General features: G+C 36.1%; 4 protein-coding genes across 7 annotated transcripts; all 4 read left to right on the forward strand.

Moving 5' to 3' along the window:
* Positions 1-40: 40 nt before the first annotated feature.
* LOC119981686 (40S ribosomal protein S12-like) lies at positions 41-2,325 on the forward strand. The gene is made up of 5 exons (XM_038824776.1): positions 41-159; positions 264-298; positions 1,079-1,367; positions 1,837-1,902; positions 1,991-2,325. Exons 2-5 carry the CDS (start codon positions 291-293, stop codon positions 2,048-2,050), a joined length of 423 nt encoding a protein of 140 aa, XP_038680704.1. The 5' UTR covers positions 41-159; positions 264-290; the 3' UTR covers positions 2,051-2,325.
* Positions 2,326-3,191: 866 nt separating this feature from the next.
* Positions 3,192-9,207, forward strand: LOC119982750 (WD repeat-containing protein 26 homolog). 3 transcript variants are annotated; one of them, XM_038826280.1, is made up of 5 exons: positions 3,192-3,313; positions 5,276-6,165; positions 6,467-6,568; positions 7,409-8,038; positions 8,819-9,207. In XM_038826280.1, the coding sequence occupies exons 2-5, from the start codon at positions 5,371-5,373 to the stop codon at positions 9,032-9,034; spliced, it is 1,743 nt and encodes a 580-aa protein (XP_038682208.1). In that variant the 5' UTR covers positions 3,192-3,313; positions 5,276-5,370; the 3' UTR covers positions 9,035-9,207. The 3 variants fall into 3 exon arrangements, with proteins under 3 accessions (XP_038682208.1, XP_038682209.1, XP_038682210.1); XM_038826281.1 differs by lacking the exon at positions 3,192-3,313 and adding an exon at positions 3,403-3,524; XM_038826282.1 differs by lacking the exon at positions 3,192-3,313 and adding an exon at positions 3,585-3,605.
* Positions 9,208-9,576: 369 nt separating this feature from the next.
* LOC119981663 (mavicyanin-like) lies at positions 9,577-10,581 on the forward strand. Its single transcript, XM_038824747.1, has 2 exons — positions 9,577-9,716; positions 10,079-10,581. The coding sequence occupies exons 1-2, from the start codon at positions 9,587-9,589 to the stop codon at positions 10,519-10,521; spliced, it is 573 nt and encodes a 190-aa protein (XP_038680675.1). The 5' UTR covers positions 9,577-9,586; the 3' UTR covers positions 10,522-10,581.
* Positions 10,582-12,433: 1,852 nt separating this feature from the next.
* Positions 12,434-15,348, forward strand: LOC119982105 (reticulon-like protein B8). Of its 2 annotated transcripts, none has more exons than XM_038825307.1 (6): positions 12,434-12,589; positions 13,735-13,914; positions 14,016-14,196; positions 14,279-14,420; positions 14,577-14,646; positions 14,971-15,348. In XM_038825307.1, exons 2-6 carry the CDS (start codon positions 13,740-13,742, stop codon positions 15,138-15,140), a joined length of 738 nt encoding a protein of 245 aa, XP_038681235.1. In that variant the 5' UTR covers positions 12,434-12,589; positions 13,735-13,739; the 3' UTR covers positions 15,141-15,348. The 2 variants fall into 2 exon arrangements, with proteins under 2 accessions (XP_038681235.1, XP_038681236.1); XM_038825308.1 differs by having other exon boundaries at positions 12,467-12,589; positions 13,738-13,914.
* The last annotated feature ends 555 nt before the right edge of the window (positions 15,349-15,903 follow it).

Here is a 15,903-nt window from a genome sequence, read left to right on the forward strand (position 1 = left end):
ATTAGGGACAAACCTGTAATTGTGGTTCAGAATAGGGAATTAGGGTTTTAGAGCATTATAAATTTATAATATAAACATCGCAAGTCGCCCTATTTCTGGTTCTCGCACTAGCTTCGCAGACACTCGCACGTAGAGGCTGTTCTGCTTCTTAGCTTCCAGGTATCTTTCCGTCGTCTGTCTGCCTGTATACACAGACGATTCATCCATATACAGCGCACAAAAATCGGGATCTGATTGGTATTTTATCGTTTTTGCTTTTGTAGGGAAGTACTTGCGCATCAACAGCAATAATGTCAGGGTATGTAACTCTTTGATTGTTTGATCGATCAATCCCTTCAAAATTTCAATTCTATGGTAGTCTTTTTTGTAAAGTTGCCAGTTTTAGTGCAACGTTAGTAATTGGTTTGAACGAATAAGATGCTTATTGCTTATAGTTATTTGTTTTCTTACCCAGCTTTATGATTAGAAAAATACTACTTGTATGAAATTAAGGAACTTTTTTTGGGGGTTATTCTAGATTTGGTCGAATAGGTGATTTGAGCCAAGAAAAGTAAAGCTATTAGTGTAAAACCCCGTTTTTAAAATTGATGTTGAATGGAGATCCAGTTTTTTGATGCTTCTAACAAAGTTGCGGTCTCATGTTGTTGTTGGTAGTTTTACTTCTCACAGCTAGTCCTAAACAATGAATTCTGGCACAGTGCAAGTTTGTCTATTAAATAGACATAAAGGGAGTTTCAATCTGCAATAGTTGGGGGAAAAGGAAGCACTGATCCTTGTGTATTTTTCTAGACCTCATTTTTAAATAAGGCACTTAAAGAAAGAGAATGTTTGACTGATAAATGTGATAATCCATAGTGGCATGCACATGCTTTATATTGTTTTTTGGTCAAGGAATTAATGCATGTTAGTAGGTAGGAATTGACCAGTTTGCGATATCAATGCCTGTGGTTTTGTATGGTTTCCTTTGAATTATTTGTTTTTTGATGCTTTGGGGGTGTGCCGGTGTGGGTGAGTTTGTTGTTTCTAATTAGATGGAAGCATTTGCGATGCTCATTTGGTTTATCTGCTGCATTTACAGTGAAGAAGTTGCTCCAGTTGCTGAGGCCCCAGTAGCGGCTCTTGGTGAGCCGATGGACTTGATGACAGCCTTGCAGCTTGTGCTTAGGAAATCACTTGCTCATGGTGGTCTTGCTAGGGGTCTTCATGAAGGTGCAAAAGTGATCGAGAAGCATACAGCCCAGCTGTGTGTGCTGGCGGAGAGTTGTGACCAGCCTGACTATGTCAAACTGGTCAAGGCACTTTGTGCTGATCACAATGTGCACTTGTTAACTGTCGAAGATGCTAAGACCCTTGGTGAATGGGCTGGTGTAAGTGTTTCTGTTGTTGCCATGCAATTTTATTTCTTTTATAATCTTTTTGCTGTAAGTATTAAAAAAGACTTTGATTAGTTCTGTTGTGCTTTATGTATGCTCAAATGCAATGCCAAATGGTTAATTATGGCCTTCTTACTATCATGCTTGGTATTGGTGGTTCCTACGTTGCCTTTTCTCTCTGGACTTCTTTGCTTTTGCTTCAAGTTTGACTGTTTAATTTAACTCTGCTTGCTTCTTTATTGTCAGTTGTATTGCAGTAAAAGAACTGTATTAGTTTGATCAGTTTTCATGTTTAATTTAATCATGTGTTCCTGATTAGTTTGTTGTGCTTTATGAAAACTTGCCTCTTTGGCTTGATTTTATTTTGGGGATTGATCAAGTGTCATTTATAATTATTTTGTAATCACATTGGTGTTGGTGAGTAAAATTTTTTCTAATATATTTGGGTGCTGTCATCATATAGTTGTGTAAGATTGATTCTGAAGGAAAAGCCAGGAAGGTGGTTGGTTGTTCCTGTGTTGTCGTGAAGGTATGATGAGTCCACATGAATTAATAGCATGTTGTAGTATTTTAATTTTTTTAAAGTTGATTTCATATTGAAACCTGATTGGTTGCAGGATTTTGGAGAAGAGACTCCTGCTTTAAATGTAGTCCAGGAGCACTTGAAGTCAAACTGAGTCGAGATGGACCGACTATGTTGCTTATTGATATTGAATCTAGGGAATTTTGAGTGTTTTAGAGTTGCTATTATTCTCAGAAGACTTGTTTTCCGTTGCTGCATTTGGACGTCTTTTTGAATAGATGCTACTCAGTGACAGATTTGTTATGGTTCTGGTTGAGAACTGCTGTGTTTTATTTTCATTCCATGAATGGATATGGTGATATATTCAAGCTTAATTGTAAGCACATCGTCTCCGTTTTAATCAGTTATCTAGTGCATGTTGAATCACAACTGAACCTTTTACATACACTGAACTGTGTATGTATTATGTAGCTGTGCATATTTTCCTACAGTTCGGTAAATTGTCAAGTCAGCATGTTGGAGAGGAGCATGAAGGATGTACCGATGCTTATCATAAGCTAGGTTACAAATAGGGTCCAATGCTAGCACATTATGTTATCAGCCAAGCGGGAGGTCATAAGTGGAAGTTTTATGTGTTTTCATTGTTGCAATTTGTGAGATGAATTCTTGCTCAGTTCAAAGTGTGCAAATGTCATCATATATTATCTTTCTGTATTGGGTTTCGATCCAAGTCTCAACTGGTTTATTAGAGTTGTGGGGATTTTCATGTGACCTACGGTTTATTAATTAGTTGTTCAGTGGATGGCTATCTTCTCATGTTGGGTCTTGGTCTATGTTTCAATTGGTTCATGGGGTTGCGGGCTCTTTCATTTGGTTTGAGATTTACTAATTGGATGAGCACTTGAGTGGGTTTCATATCACAATTTTTTTTTTTAAAAAAAAATAAGCGGTCCTTAATGTTTGAGTGCCGATGAATCCTTTTGTATCGGTCACGGAATATGCCCTTTTTGGGCCTTTGAATATGGTAGTACATAAATTACATAATGGGTAGCTAGTCACACCTCGGTTTTTTCTAAAGACATCCCGTCAACTGATTTTTACAAGGGATGGTCAACTTAGATTGGGGTGTCTTTAGAAAAAACAGGGGTGTGACTAAAGTTATCCTTACATAATATAAAGATGGGCCATTTTAGCCAGCCCAGTTCATCGCTGGACTAATTGGGCTAAATGGCGTAAGCAGTTAGATGGGCTTAATGTTGGTTGTTCCACTTCAAGCCCATGTGAAGCCTCAGCAAGAAGAAGACAGTAACCACAGCACCTCTTTCCCCCTCTCTAGTACATAACCCACCCTCCCAATTGAGTTGGTTTCCTCCACGCAAAGATAACTCGGTTTGCTCTCTCCGTCTCTCTCTCGAAGGTATCAAACCCTTTTTCCCTTCATTTCCCTTGCCTATACAATCAACCTTTTCGACCATAGAGTGCCTGAATATGAGTAATTGTTCATGCCTTTCGCTGTTCACACCAGTATTTTAATTTAATTTAATTTAATCACTATATTTGGGTTGAATAGAGTGCTTGCCTGCCCGGAGTGCTGTTATGCTTTAACAAATGAGATGCAGTGGAAGTCGGTGTGGCTTCTTTTCGGACTCTTTAATGCTGTTTTCACCTTTACCCATTTCTGATATTTGATTAAACAATCGGTTTCTGTGGTGGGTTCATTTTCTTCTGATCTGAATCGGGCCCCATAAGTGAAAATCTGGCTCTGGGTGTTTCCGATTCTGCTCTGTTTATTGCTATTTTGCCCCAATCTTCATCTGATTATGTTTTTTTCTTTCTTTTTTCATTGATGTTGTTGTATGTCCTGTTCTGATATCTTGCTTTACTGCTACGGTTTTCTTGCAGTACTTTGTGTGGGTGTGTTCAATTATGTATTACTGATTCTAAGTGCTGGTGGGTTTTAACTGTTGTGTCATATGAGTTTAGCCTTCTTATTCACCTCCATGGATAATTTTTGGGTACCTTTCAATCTGAAAATTTTAAGTTCGGCTAGTTTATCTTGTTGAATTATCGTTGCTCTTAGTCTACGGTGTTCCTCGTAAGGATCTAAAATTGGGCATTGTTTGTTTGGGTAGGTTCATTGAGTTATTTAGTTTATTGAATTGCATTTGGATTTTTTCAATTTTGTCGTATCAACAATTTAGCAATCAAATGGGCACTTGATTCTAAAGCCATGGACTTGAAAACAACTATGATGTCTTGGCATTAGACTGTTTAACATTAGATTTTTTTCTAAATGCAATCAGTTTTTTGAATGGAAATAAATATTCACAAGATCAGTTTTTGTATAAATTAGCATGAGAACATCACAGAGGCTTACCTAGGAAATTTTTTATAGTTTTCTTTTCTTTTTTTTTACGTAATTGTTTATAGCTAATACTGCTTCTTTTCTTTGTTGTGTGCATTCTTGCCTTTGTTTGCACATCCTAAAACAGTTAAGAGCTTCATAGTCTTTTATATGCACTCAAAGATACATAAATGAATTGCACAATCTTATTAGACCTTTTAGGTTGGGTGTATATCTTTTTGGAGACATATGCTCCTTCTATGTTCTTTGATTTGGGAAGGGAGATTGAATTCCCTAGCTTGACTTGGTTTGGAAAATAATGGTGCTTTGTGGGATTTTGAGAACTTATATGTGGCATGTATTCTTGTAGAACTCAGTATTGAACTCAGAAATGGTACTAGATTAACTTTTTGCTCCTATGTGACGCCACTTTTGATGACGGGAAACTCAATATCTAGCTGATGAAGTAGAGCCTATTTAGATATGTAACAACACTTCTGAGGCCATTTGCGTAGCCTTGTTGTGATTCCTTTTTGTACCATCTTGGTGCTGTGATAAATCTTTTTCCTCTTCGAAAGTCGAAAGACAAGGTCTAACTAGTTATGGAAAGCTGTAGTTTCTAGAAAATAAAAGGAGTGTAATCAATGCCAGAGTGTTTTGTGATTAATAAGGAAAGTTCAGTCAACCTTTCACTCTAAAAGATGCTCTTGTACATTTTGAGAAGACACTCAATGAGATTGACACATTTAAGAAAAATCTCTATTAGTACATGTTCATGACCAGTTTGTGTGACTAAAAATAAGACAATGGTTGTGGAAGGTTACTTGTACAATCAATCTAAAATCAGCCTTGATACTGCTAAATTTAAATTAACAAAAGATAGGACATGCTTTTTGGCCGGGTTCTGATTTATTTATTTCTTATAGTATTTGTTGGTGACATTGTCATTTAGCATCTCTGTTAAGTTCTTTGTCTTGTCTCAAGAGTTCATTTCTATTTTTCAATCCTCAATCCTGGCTTTGCCATGTTATGCAGGAAATTATCTCGTATTTTTTGTTGAAGCTTATAGAACTATCCCTCTTAGTGTCTTTCTACAACTGTTATAATATATGGGCTGAGCTGCACATTTCATGGGAGGTTTAGAGGATGATGAACCAGCCTCAAAACGCTTGAAATTTGCCTCTGGAGGATTGAGAGATCTTTCTAACGGTTCGTCTTTGTCGCCCATAGCTGGGTCTTCTGGAGACTTGATGGCTTGCCCCCTACCATCTGAAGGGGACGATGGGGTTATTGGTTCAAAAGGAGTTATTAAAAAAGTTGAATTCGTTCAAATAATTGCGAAGGCCTTATATTCTCTGGGTTATAAGAAGAGTGGTGCACATCTAGAGGAGGAGTCAGGAATACCCTTACATTCTTCTGTAGTAAATTTATTCATGCAGCAAATTCTTGATGGTAAGTGGGATGAAAGTGTGGCCACATTACATAACATTGTTTTATCTGATGACAGCATTGTAAAGTCGGCCTCTTTTCTAATATTGGAGCAAAAGTTTTTCGAACTTTTGGATGGAGAGAAGGTGATGGATGCTTTGAAAACATTGAGGACAGAGATTGCACCTCTTAACATCAATAATGGTAGGGTTCGTGAGCTTTCTTCATGCATTGTGTTCTGTGGACAATATTCTTTAGTGGGGTCATCCAATCAAGACATTGTGAGGGAAAAGTCTCGGCCTAGGCTGCTGGAGGAATTGCAGAGATTGCTTCCTCCTACAGTTATGATACCTGAGAGAAGACTGGAGCATTTAGTTGAACAGGCACTTTCCTTGCAACGAGAGGCTTGCATGTTTCACAACTCCATGGATAAGGATATGTCATTATATGCTGATCATCACTGTGGAAGAGATCAGATTCCCTCTCGAACTTTACAGGTTTAACTATGTTCTTTCTCAGTGGACAGTGCCCTACCTTCTTTCACCTATATATGTCATTATATTTTTCTAAAGAGGCATTTATCCCAGCTACCTTGTAATTCTTTGGGTTGCAACCCTTGGTGCGTTAATTAACTTTTAGCCGTTAAAAAAATATCTATTTTTCTAAAGATTCTAAAACTTTGATTTCTACCTTTGCAATTTTATTTGCCTTCAATAGAAAGCTTTCTTTAATGTACTCTGGTATCATATTTTACTGGAATCAATATCTTACAGGTTGTTTTCATTTTTGGTGGTATAGATATTACAAGCCCATACAGATGAGGTTTGGTTTCTGCAATTTTCACATAATGGAAAATACTTAGCTTCGTCATCCAATGATTGGTCAGCAATTATGTGGGAGGTATTTTTTTAACTTGGAATGATTTCCAATTGTTTTATCACGTAACGTTCTTTGGGTAATGCATGTCTCATTTCGGTCACTTGATAGCACAATTTCCTGTTTTAGTCAATGTGGCTGGAAAATTAGGAGTGGTGAGGTATCATATATTTTTCAATTGATTTGATTGGTTGACATGCTTTTTCCTTAGATTGGCAAGTAAAATTTTTCTGCAATTGTTTGTTATACCATTCACAGGGTTAAACCAAATTTGGACATTGAGGATTGTAGGAAAGGGAAGGGAGTTATATTCAAGGTCCTTTTCCTTTTTCTTGTTTCTTTTTTCCTTAGTATTCCTAAATTAAGCCAGTGAGGTAGGTAAAAAAGACTTCTGCGGATGGAGCTTTGATAGCCAAAAGGAGCAATTAAAGATGCTTTCTTCATTTGTCTGTGGAGTGAAGAATTCTAATAATAGACAACCTCTAAGAAATTAATTCTGCCGATAGATGTTTATCAGGGTGAACAAGTGGCCTATTGGCAAAGTTTCTTGATGGCAATTTAGGGGTCATGTTTTCAAATCCTGAGAACAGCCTCTCTGCAATGTTGCGGTGAAGCTGCTTCCACGTATCGCCTGACATATAAATACTCAAGTTGAAAGCTGCCTCTTGGTGGCACAAAGTGAACCTCAATTCTCAATGTTGGATGGAGGGGTCTAGAGAAAAAAATATTTTGTTGGCATTTTCTCTGGCATGTTAGAGGAGAAGATGTAGGATGGTTGTTTTTAATTCTTTGTTTTGTTTCTTAAGAGTTTGTGCAGGTGAATATCTTTCGGTAATAAGTGGTACTTGGTCTAATTTTTCCTAGGTTGATGTGAATGGTGGGGTCTTTTTAAAGCATAGACTTTCTGGTCATCAAAAGCCTGTCTGTGCTGTTTCATGGAGTCCTGATGACTGCCAACTCCTAACCTGTGGGGTGGAGGAGGCTGTTAGGCGGTGGGATGTTGCCTCAGGTGAATGCCTTCATGTTTACGAAAAGCCAGGTCTTGGCCTGGTATCTTGTGGATGGTTTCCAGATGGGAAATCGATATTCTCTGGTGTTAGTGATAGGAGTATCTGCATGTGGGAATTGGAAGGTAAAGAGCTGGAGTCTTGGAAGGGGCAACGAACGTTGAAGATTTCTGATTTGGAAATAACTAGTGATGGGAAGCAAATTATAAGTATCTGCAGAGAAACTGCCATACTATTACTTGACAGGGAAGCAAAAGTTGAGAGATTGATTGAAGAGGATCAAATAATAACTTCATTTGTTTTATCTGGGGATAATAGGTTCTTGCTGGTCAACCTTCTGAACCAAGAGATCCACCTTTGGAGCATAGATGGTGATATTAAGCTCATTGCCAAGTACAAAGGTCACAGGCGCTCCCGGTTTATTATTAGGTCTTGTTTTGGTGGACTTAAGCAAGCTTTTGTTGCCAGTGGCAGTGAGGACTCACAGGTACAAATTCCGCTTTACTCTTGATTTCATAATATAAAAGGAGTAAAGCCATTTGTAATTCTTTGGAATATGCATCATATTCTCTGATGGCTCTCGCTGAAAATTCCCTCTTTATAAATACTGTTTTGAATTGTATAACATTTGCACTGTTTTCTTTTAAATTAAAAAAATAAAATTTCATTGAACACGCACCAAGTTGGTGCCAAAAATTACCCTATAAACGTGTCAAAACACAAACTCCTTCAAATTATAATCATAATCTACAGAACCTTTAAACCAGACAACTAAATTATAATACCAAGTACGTGTCAGTTTTACATCCCTCTGATTCTTGTTCTTGAATAAGTGATAAAGAAACTAGTTTGCCTTTGACCTTAACTACCATCCCTCTTCTTCAGTTCAATTGTTGTGCCATCCTTGACTTTGCATACTTCTCACTTTGTTACCTTGAGGGGTTAGTCAAGAAATAGTTTTAAGCATACTAGTTATCGAATGGCTTAGAGTCAAGCCCCCATATTCTTGCCCTTATTATATGCTTCGGGTGTTTTTATGCGTTTCCATATACTTATTATATTTGTTGTTCTGGTGTAATCTATCTTTTATATAAAAAAAAATAATCTATCTTTTATATAAAAACTGTTGGGAGTTTTCTGGTTGATACCTCCAGATAAGTTGCTTTGTGCTTCATCTTCATCTTCATCAGTGCTTTATTGTTCCTGCATTTTAAAGATACTATTGTTGTTAGCTTATTTGCAAGTGTGAATTGACATGTAAATGCAGGTTTATATTTGGCATAGAGGCTCCGGGGAGGTCATAGAGGCGTTGCCAGGTCATTCTGGAGCTGTTAACTGTGTGAGCTGGAATCCAGCGAACCCTCACATGTTGGCATCAGCCAGTGATGATCGTACCATTCGGATATGGGGCTTAAATGATCTGCATATAAAGCGCAAGGATACTCATGGCAATGGTGTCCACTATTGCAATGGAGGAACTTAGGACAAAACTACAGACATTGGATCTTCTGTTAAATACCTCCTCCTTTGGTCAACGCTTTTATGTAAATACCTTTTTATCTTCTCTACTGCAGGTTGGCATTCCTCAAACAAGCATGTGAATTTTGCAGTAACATTCCGATAATAAATTTACTTTCATTTCATTTTAAAAGATTTTATCTTTATTGTATTAACCCCTCCTCTGAATTGAATTGTTCTTGACAAACGTCCCATTTCCTGAAACAATGGCATCATTACTGGGCCGGTTTCTGGCCCAGTTTTGTGCATTAATTTCCAAATGGGCCTGCAAAAGACGCCCGCAATCAATGTTTAACCAATTTGTTTGTTTCCCATTCTGCAAACTATAATTTGAGATTGTAATTTGATTTCTTTACTTTCTTAACGAGTGATTCTCCTATGAATATTAAATACATGTAAAAATATAAGCGTCAACTAGGGTAAATTTTGTCAAGTCTAACACTAGTCTCTCTCTCTGTTCATGATGTGTTGTGCCATGGCTATTGCTAGTAAGGTTGGTTTAGGTTTGTTCTTGGTGATGGCTTTGTTTGGAGACTCTTTGGGTTCTGTTTATAACGTGGGAGATTCTACCGGTTGGAGCAGTCTGGGTAGTTTTGATTATAATGGTTGGGCTGCTTCTATGAATATGCAAGTCGGTGACTCTATTGGTGATTAATCTCCTCCTCCTCCTCCCTCTAGTTTTGTTACACAATTAATATGCTTTCAATTCATATTGATAAATTCTCTATAAGTATTGTGGATGGTTTTTTTTTTTCGCATCTAATGGTATTGTCTACAATGGATACGTCTAAGGGCATTCCTTACTCACCCTTCAAAACTAAAGAGTTTATGGATTCGAGTTAGGGATATAAGATTATTTTATGAAATAAAACCGTGAGTGGAGAGTAGTGTCTGGGTAAATATACCTTCGTATAGTAATTCAACAAGTCTTCAATCATTAATTTTGTTATGTTTTAATTAAGTGTGAGTGAGCTAATTATGCCTTTGTATTTCTTACTAAAAATGGCAGTTTTTACTTACAACCCACAATTGCACAATGTGATGCAAGTAGACAAGGATGACTACGTAAAATGCAGCACCACTCATCCGAAGGCCACCTTCACCACCGGAAACGACGGCTTCATCTTCAACACTCCCGGAACCTTCTTCTTCATCTGCGGCTTCCCCGGACATTGCTCTAGCGGACTCAAGATGGCTATTAAAGTCACCAACTCAGCCCCTCAAACCAACACTTCTCCTCCTCCTCCTCCTCCTCAGCAGCCCAAGACTCCTACTCTTTCTCCTCCGCCTCCTTCTCCTTCTACGTTTCAAGGTCCGCCGGAGTGTCCTCCAGGTGGAGCAGGCGGGTACCAGTATCCTCCCGGATTCACCTTCTATCACCCGAATGCTGCGGCCCAACTGCACCCATATAAGTTCACATTATTATTATTGGGTCTGGCTTTGCTTAAGTAATCACTTTATATTTGGATATTAGTTGGCTTTTTGGTTTTTGGTTTTTATTTTGATGTTATAGTATTGGTTATAATTATATAATTGAGCTTAATTTGATTGTGTTTTAGTTAATCCTACCTATTTATATATGAATGCACCAGGTTTTTGACTTGCTGTTTGATGTTTGACTTGTTGGTTATCCAAGTTTCACAAATATATATATATATATATATATATATATATATATATTGTATATCTCTTTCAATTTCAGATTATTAATTTAATAAATGTTGAAAATGATAGCACTCCTACCATTTCATGTTGTGTAAAACTAGTTTTATTTTTCACAACTCACAAGTAATAATTGTTCTTATATTTATTGCTAGCCGCCATAATTGATGAGGGCTCATCATTTTGATATTCAATTTTTTAAAAGAAATTTTAAAAAATAAATAAATGATAAGCATGCATGCAAGATTATGAATCCATAGATATTTTATTTTTCTAAGAAAAAAAATTTCATAGAAAAATATAATAAATTTGAGTTGTTTTGAATTGTGAGATGCAGAGTGTATATTATGTTTTTTTTTCCCAATAATTAACTTTTGATCACATGATCAATGTTCAAAATCCTGTAATTTATTATTAACACCAAGGATTGACCGAGTTAATTCCTAATATTTCAGTTAAACTCATGGATCCTAGATTTGAAACATCTTGTAACACTTTGGGACCATTTCTCTTGATAAAATGTCAACAAAGTAGTCCAATCTCATGTAAGGATATCTTTGAAAATACGATGCACAAGTTCGAGGTTTACTCGATGGTCCACCTTGGAGAGTTCCCACATTAAAAAAAAAAATGCTTATCATTTTCCTATATTATTTTTATAAATTTTTTAGAAATATTTTATGGATCCAAAATGAGAAATTAGGGGACCTACATAGTTAAGGTGATTGGGTGAGAAAGAAAAACCACCACTTCATCAAATTTCACAAGTAACACGTTTGAATGTCTATTTTGGTATTGCTTGGACTTTTTTTTTTTTTTTACCCTAATTTTCTAGAATCTATTTTAGTTTTCAAAATTCATACGCCTAAATAAAAAAAAAATTCTTAGAAGAAACAAAGATGTTTTCCAATTGAAAATAATTAAATAATGGAGTCCAAGAAATCATAAATGGTCAAATTAATGCTCGTCCAATAATTATGTTTAGCTTGTAGCTTGGTTTAATATGTGGCGATTATTTTGACCGAAATTTTGTGATTAAGTTCCAAATTCATGCATAATAAGGTGTTTAATTAGATCATGCTAGGGATGGCAAAAAAAATCGATCCGAGCACTATCATTGGGGTATCCAATCCGTTTAAAACCCGAAAACCGATCCTATAGGTTTTGGAAACTGTTTTGATTTTGGTTTTCAAACCCGTCATGGTTTAGGGTCGGGTTTGGTTTTTGATGCAGGGTTTAGGGTATCCGAACCGTTTAATAAAAATATTCATTATAGTAATAATATTATAAATCATGTATAAAAGGTATACTATTAGGATACTAAATTGTAACATGATAAAGCATATTAAAACGTATATATTTATAGAAGCATATTAATAAAACTATAAATTAGACTAATTTGAATTATAAAATCATAATTAATATAAATCATACTCAATATTAATTTATATTAATATAATCATCAAAGAAAAAAATAAAAATATTAAAAGTTAAATGGTAAATGGGTACCCGATGATAAACGGTTATGGAATGGTTCCAGGTTTGGAAATTTAAATGATTTTTTAAATGGTTTTGGAACGGTTTTGGTAAGAGTATCTTAAATGAAAACGGTTTTGGTATTTCCTAATTTGAAGGGTACCCGACCCGTTGTCATCCCTAGATCATGCTTTGTTTTTAATTGGGAGTTATTTTCAAAGAAAGTCGTTTTGGTTTCTTACACTAGGAAAATAAATTAAAAAAAAATTGGGAAATGAATAAAAAGCGACAATAACTGGAATTTATAGGACCCCAACCAACCACTTTCTCTTCTCGCAGAATTTGATTCCTCTCAGCTTCAACTTTCTATCTTCCCTTCCTGGTACGGGTCTTTCTCTGATTCTCTTTCTCCTCATGTTCAATCTTTCCTCTTTTGCACGTTGATACTTGCAAGATAAGATTTTGATGCTATGTACTGTTAACGAATGAACATTCTTTATCTATATCTGCTTGGTTTTCTTTATTTATTATATTATTGTTCGAGTTTCTCGATTTTTTGATTTCAAACTTGCGAGTTTTTAGTTTCTGGGTTGTTCTAATTTCTTCTTAGATTTTGATTTTCAATTCTCTCTCTCCTATATTGGTATGATCCGCTTCTACGGATTTGATGCTATGTATTCTACTTTGGAAGATTTTTTGATGAGTTGTGTTTTGCTTCCCTTTGTAAACAATAGTAAAAGTTACTTTTAAGGAAAGATTTAAGGCTAATTTTTGGAAAATTCATTTCTGGGTTGTTTCACTTTCTGAAGATTGGCGTCTGGAAATTAGTCATGACTAATTCATACATGGGTTTTGGCTATATCCAGTAATGGATACTTAACAAGAATTGAATCCTCAATCTGTTTCTTTCAAGATGGGTTCTTTGTACCCTTTTTACTATTATTGTTCTTTTAGTTTCTCTACTTTTCAATGTATCTTGGATGGAGAGTTGTAAGGGTGCAACCTAGAGTTAACCTCTTCACATATTATGTGGAGGGAGGGTGTGTGTAAGGTTTGCGTATATCTCATCTTTCCTTGACCTTGTCCATTGCGGGAGCCTTGTGTATGGGAGTTGTTTCCTTATATATATATATATATATATATTGGATGGAGAGCTTTGGAAGCTTGAAGTATTAGATAAACAATTGCATCTAAGTTGCTTTAGACAATTTTTATTTCCATTTACTCTGCTTTTGTTTTTATTTTAATTTTTTTCTAATAATAAATGTGTTTATTTGCCAATAAAACTGCTGCGATTGTCTTTTTCTATTGATCTTTTCCTTTATTTTTGAAGGTATTTGATTTTGGTTAATTGGATTCAAGTAATTAATGGAAGTTCATAGTGGCCCTATGATCTCTTTGACCTGCTATTCAAGAAATATGTTTTTCTTTAAGTCGTATCTATTAGCATGCTACTTTATGGATGTGCATTCCTGAGCATTTTAGTTTTTTCTGACAAAAAATTTCTTACTCATTCTGGATTTGTAGTAGCAATGTCTGAGAAAATAACAGCCCAGAACTTACTGAACAACCTGGTAGAAACCATTGCTGAAAATGTTCCAAAGCAGAAATCTGTATCATTTTTTGATGACGAAAAGGTCACACCTCGTTTAAATCGACTGTTTGGGCGCCAGAAGCCTGTACACCATCTTTTAGGGGGTGGAAAATGTAAGAATGTCCTGACCTACTCTCTTTCTCTAGTTTTCCCTCCTCCCTTACTCTTGTTACTGTTGTTCTTGCGCTTACTAATCTCACCCGAAATCATGTAGCCGCTGATGTTCTATTGTGGAGGAACAAGAAAATTTCAGCCAGTGTTCTAACTGGTGCAACAGCTATCTGGGTGCTTTTTGAATGGCTAAATTACAATTTTCTGAGCCTTGTATGCTTTGCATTGATTTTCGGTATGCTTGCTCAGTTTGTTTGGACAAACGCTTCAGGTTTATTAAATAGGTGGGTTTGACGTATTTTCTCTTCTTCTATCTTTTCAATGATATGATGTACGGTTGTGATGACATAGCCTCCATGGAAACAGGTCACCATCTAAAGTCCCTCGCCTTGTTTTGCCTGATGAGATATTTGCCAACATTGGCATAGCAGTTAGCACTGAAGTTAACAGAGCTTTGGGCTTTCTTCAGGATGTGGCTTGTGAAGGAAATTTGAAACATTTTCTTGTGGTATGTTTAAATTGGTAAACTTATACTGTTACATTTCTCATCAACACTAAGTATTAACACTGGGTGTTTGGAGAATGACAGTAGATATTATTTGGAATACTGGAAAGTTTACCTCTTTAGTTTTCTGAGACTTCTTCATTCTGTAAATACTTCCAGGCTTTAGTAAGCTTATGGGTGGCCGCTATCATTGGAAGCTGGTGCAATTTTCTGACTGTTCTGTACGTTGGTAAGACGCCATTCCCTTTTCTTTTGAAATTGTTGCTGCTGACATATCGGTCATGATTCTAGATATTGTAGAGTTAATACGTGGAATATCTGTTGAAAGAAAAATTGAATATCGGTCATTTGTAAAGCTATGCTATGCTTGTCCTGGCTGAATCATGGATCTCATTGATCCTAAATAGATGAATAAAGCTAGGTAACAAGATTGATGGAGCATTTGGTAGATACCTTTACGAATTACGATATGTGTCTAAGCAGTATGAATGACAGCTGATTGTTGTGATATATATTAATTCTCTCTGGTCTGGTCTTATGATATTCCTGAAAGGTTTTGTTGCTGCGCATACGTTACCGGTCCTGTATGAGAAGTATGAAGACCAAGTTGATGACTTTGCATACAAGGTCTTTGACCAGCTTCGACATAACTATCAGAAGCTGGATGCTGGTGTTCTAAGCAAGATTCCCAAGGGGAAGCTCAAGGGTAAGAAGCATGAGTAGATGAACCATTTATGGATCGAATTGGCTTGGCCAAATCTTTTAGTTAACTGAGTTTGCAAGTAAACAGTTTATTGTAATTTATTAAAGATTCCCTTATGTATTAATGTTGAGCTGGTAGCCAAATTAAAAATAGCTTGTAAATTGACAATAATGGATGCATGAGAAATTTTCTTTTTTGTTTTCTCAGTAAAATAAGAAAATGTTTATATATATATATATATATATATATTTATCAATGCATCTTTGGAAATTAAGCATTTATAAGAAAAGGTTGTTGCTTTTGGATTGGTGATGAAAGCAGGCTTAGCTAAGTTGGGCTTTGATGGGTCCTAGGCTCGGCTCATTGCTTTTATAGTGGTCCCGAGATCGATAGGTTAAAAAAAGAAAAATTATCGAGCCCCGTTTAATCCACTCATGAAAAATCTCTCGGGCGCCGATTTAGATCCCTCTTGTGAACCAAAAAAAAAATAGTCAAGTAAATCAAAAATCAAAGTAAACAATAACCAAGATTTCAAGGGTTTTAACAAAGTTCACAATCATCAATCATGAGTACTATAGTTATACGATATGAATAACAAGAAGGTTGGTGGTCCGGTCGTTATCACAGCCATGCAAATCCATGTTTGCTTCCTTCAATTTTCAGAACGGGAATAGCTAATTCACAGTTTCTTGATTTTCTTCTATATTTTGACATTTTCCTTTTTTGTTTTTGGAGGGTCCATGTATATGTGGCTAACAATTAGTGGGCTTGGGACAGTTGGGC

The sequence above is a fragment of the Tripterygium wilfordii genome, chromosome 17 (genome assembly GCF_013401445.1).
Source record: "Tripterygium wilfordii isolate XIE 37 chromosome 17, ASM1340144v1, whole genome shotgun sequence".
Lineage (NCBI taxonomy): Eukaryota > Viridiplantae > Streptophyta > Magnoliopsida > Celastrales > Celastraceae > Tripterygium > Tripterygium wilfordii.

Excerpts from the sequence above, each read along its gene's own strand:
- LOC119981686 (XM_038824776.1), top strand. Across the intron at positions 1,368-1,836 it reads CCCTTGGTGAATGGGCTGGT|TTGTGTAAGATTGATTCTGA; the intron begins GTAAGTGTTTCT and ends GTCATCATATAG. Across the intron at positions 1,903-1,990 it reads GTTCCTGTGTTGTCGTGAAG|GATTTTGGAGAAGAGACTCC; the intron begins GTATGATGAGTC and ends GATTGGTTGCAG.
- LOC119982750 (XM_038826280.1), top strand. The coding sequence starts at position 5,371 with ATGGGAGGTTTAGAGGATGATGAACCAGCCTCAAAACGCTTGAAATTT. Across the intron at positions 6,569-7,408 it reads GGTCAGCAATTATGTGGGAG|GTTGATGTGAATGGTGGGGT; the intron begins GTATTTTTTTAA and ends AATTTTTCCTAG. Across the intron at positions 8,039-8,818 it reads GTGGCAGTGAGGACTCACAG|GTTTATATTTGGCATAGAGG; the intron begins GTACAAATTCCG and ends ATGTAAATGCAG.
- LOC119981663 (XM_038824747.1), top strand. The coding sequence starts at position 9,587 with ATGGCTTTGTTTGGAGACTCTTTGGGTTCTGTTTATAACGTGGGAGAT. Across the intron at positions 9,717-10,078 it reads GCAAGTCGGTGACTCTATTG|TTTTTACTTACAACCCACAA; the intron begins GTGATTAATCTC and ends TAAAAATGGCAG.
- LOC119982105 (XM_038825307.1), top strand. The coding sequence starts at position 13,740 with ATGTCTGAGAAAATAACAGCCCAGAACTTACTGAACAACCTGGTAGAA. Across the intron at positions 13,915-14,015 it reads TCTTTTAGGGGGTGGAAAAT|CCGCTGATGTTCTATTGTGG; the intron begins GTAAGAATGTCC and ends GAAATCATGTAG. Across the intron at positions 14,421-14,576 it reads ATTTGAAACATTTTCTTGTG|GCTTTAGTAAGCTTATGGGT; the intron begins GTATGTTTAAAT and ends AAATACTTCCAG.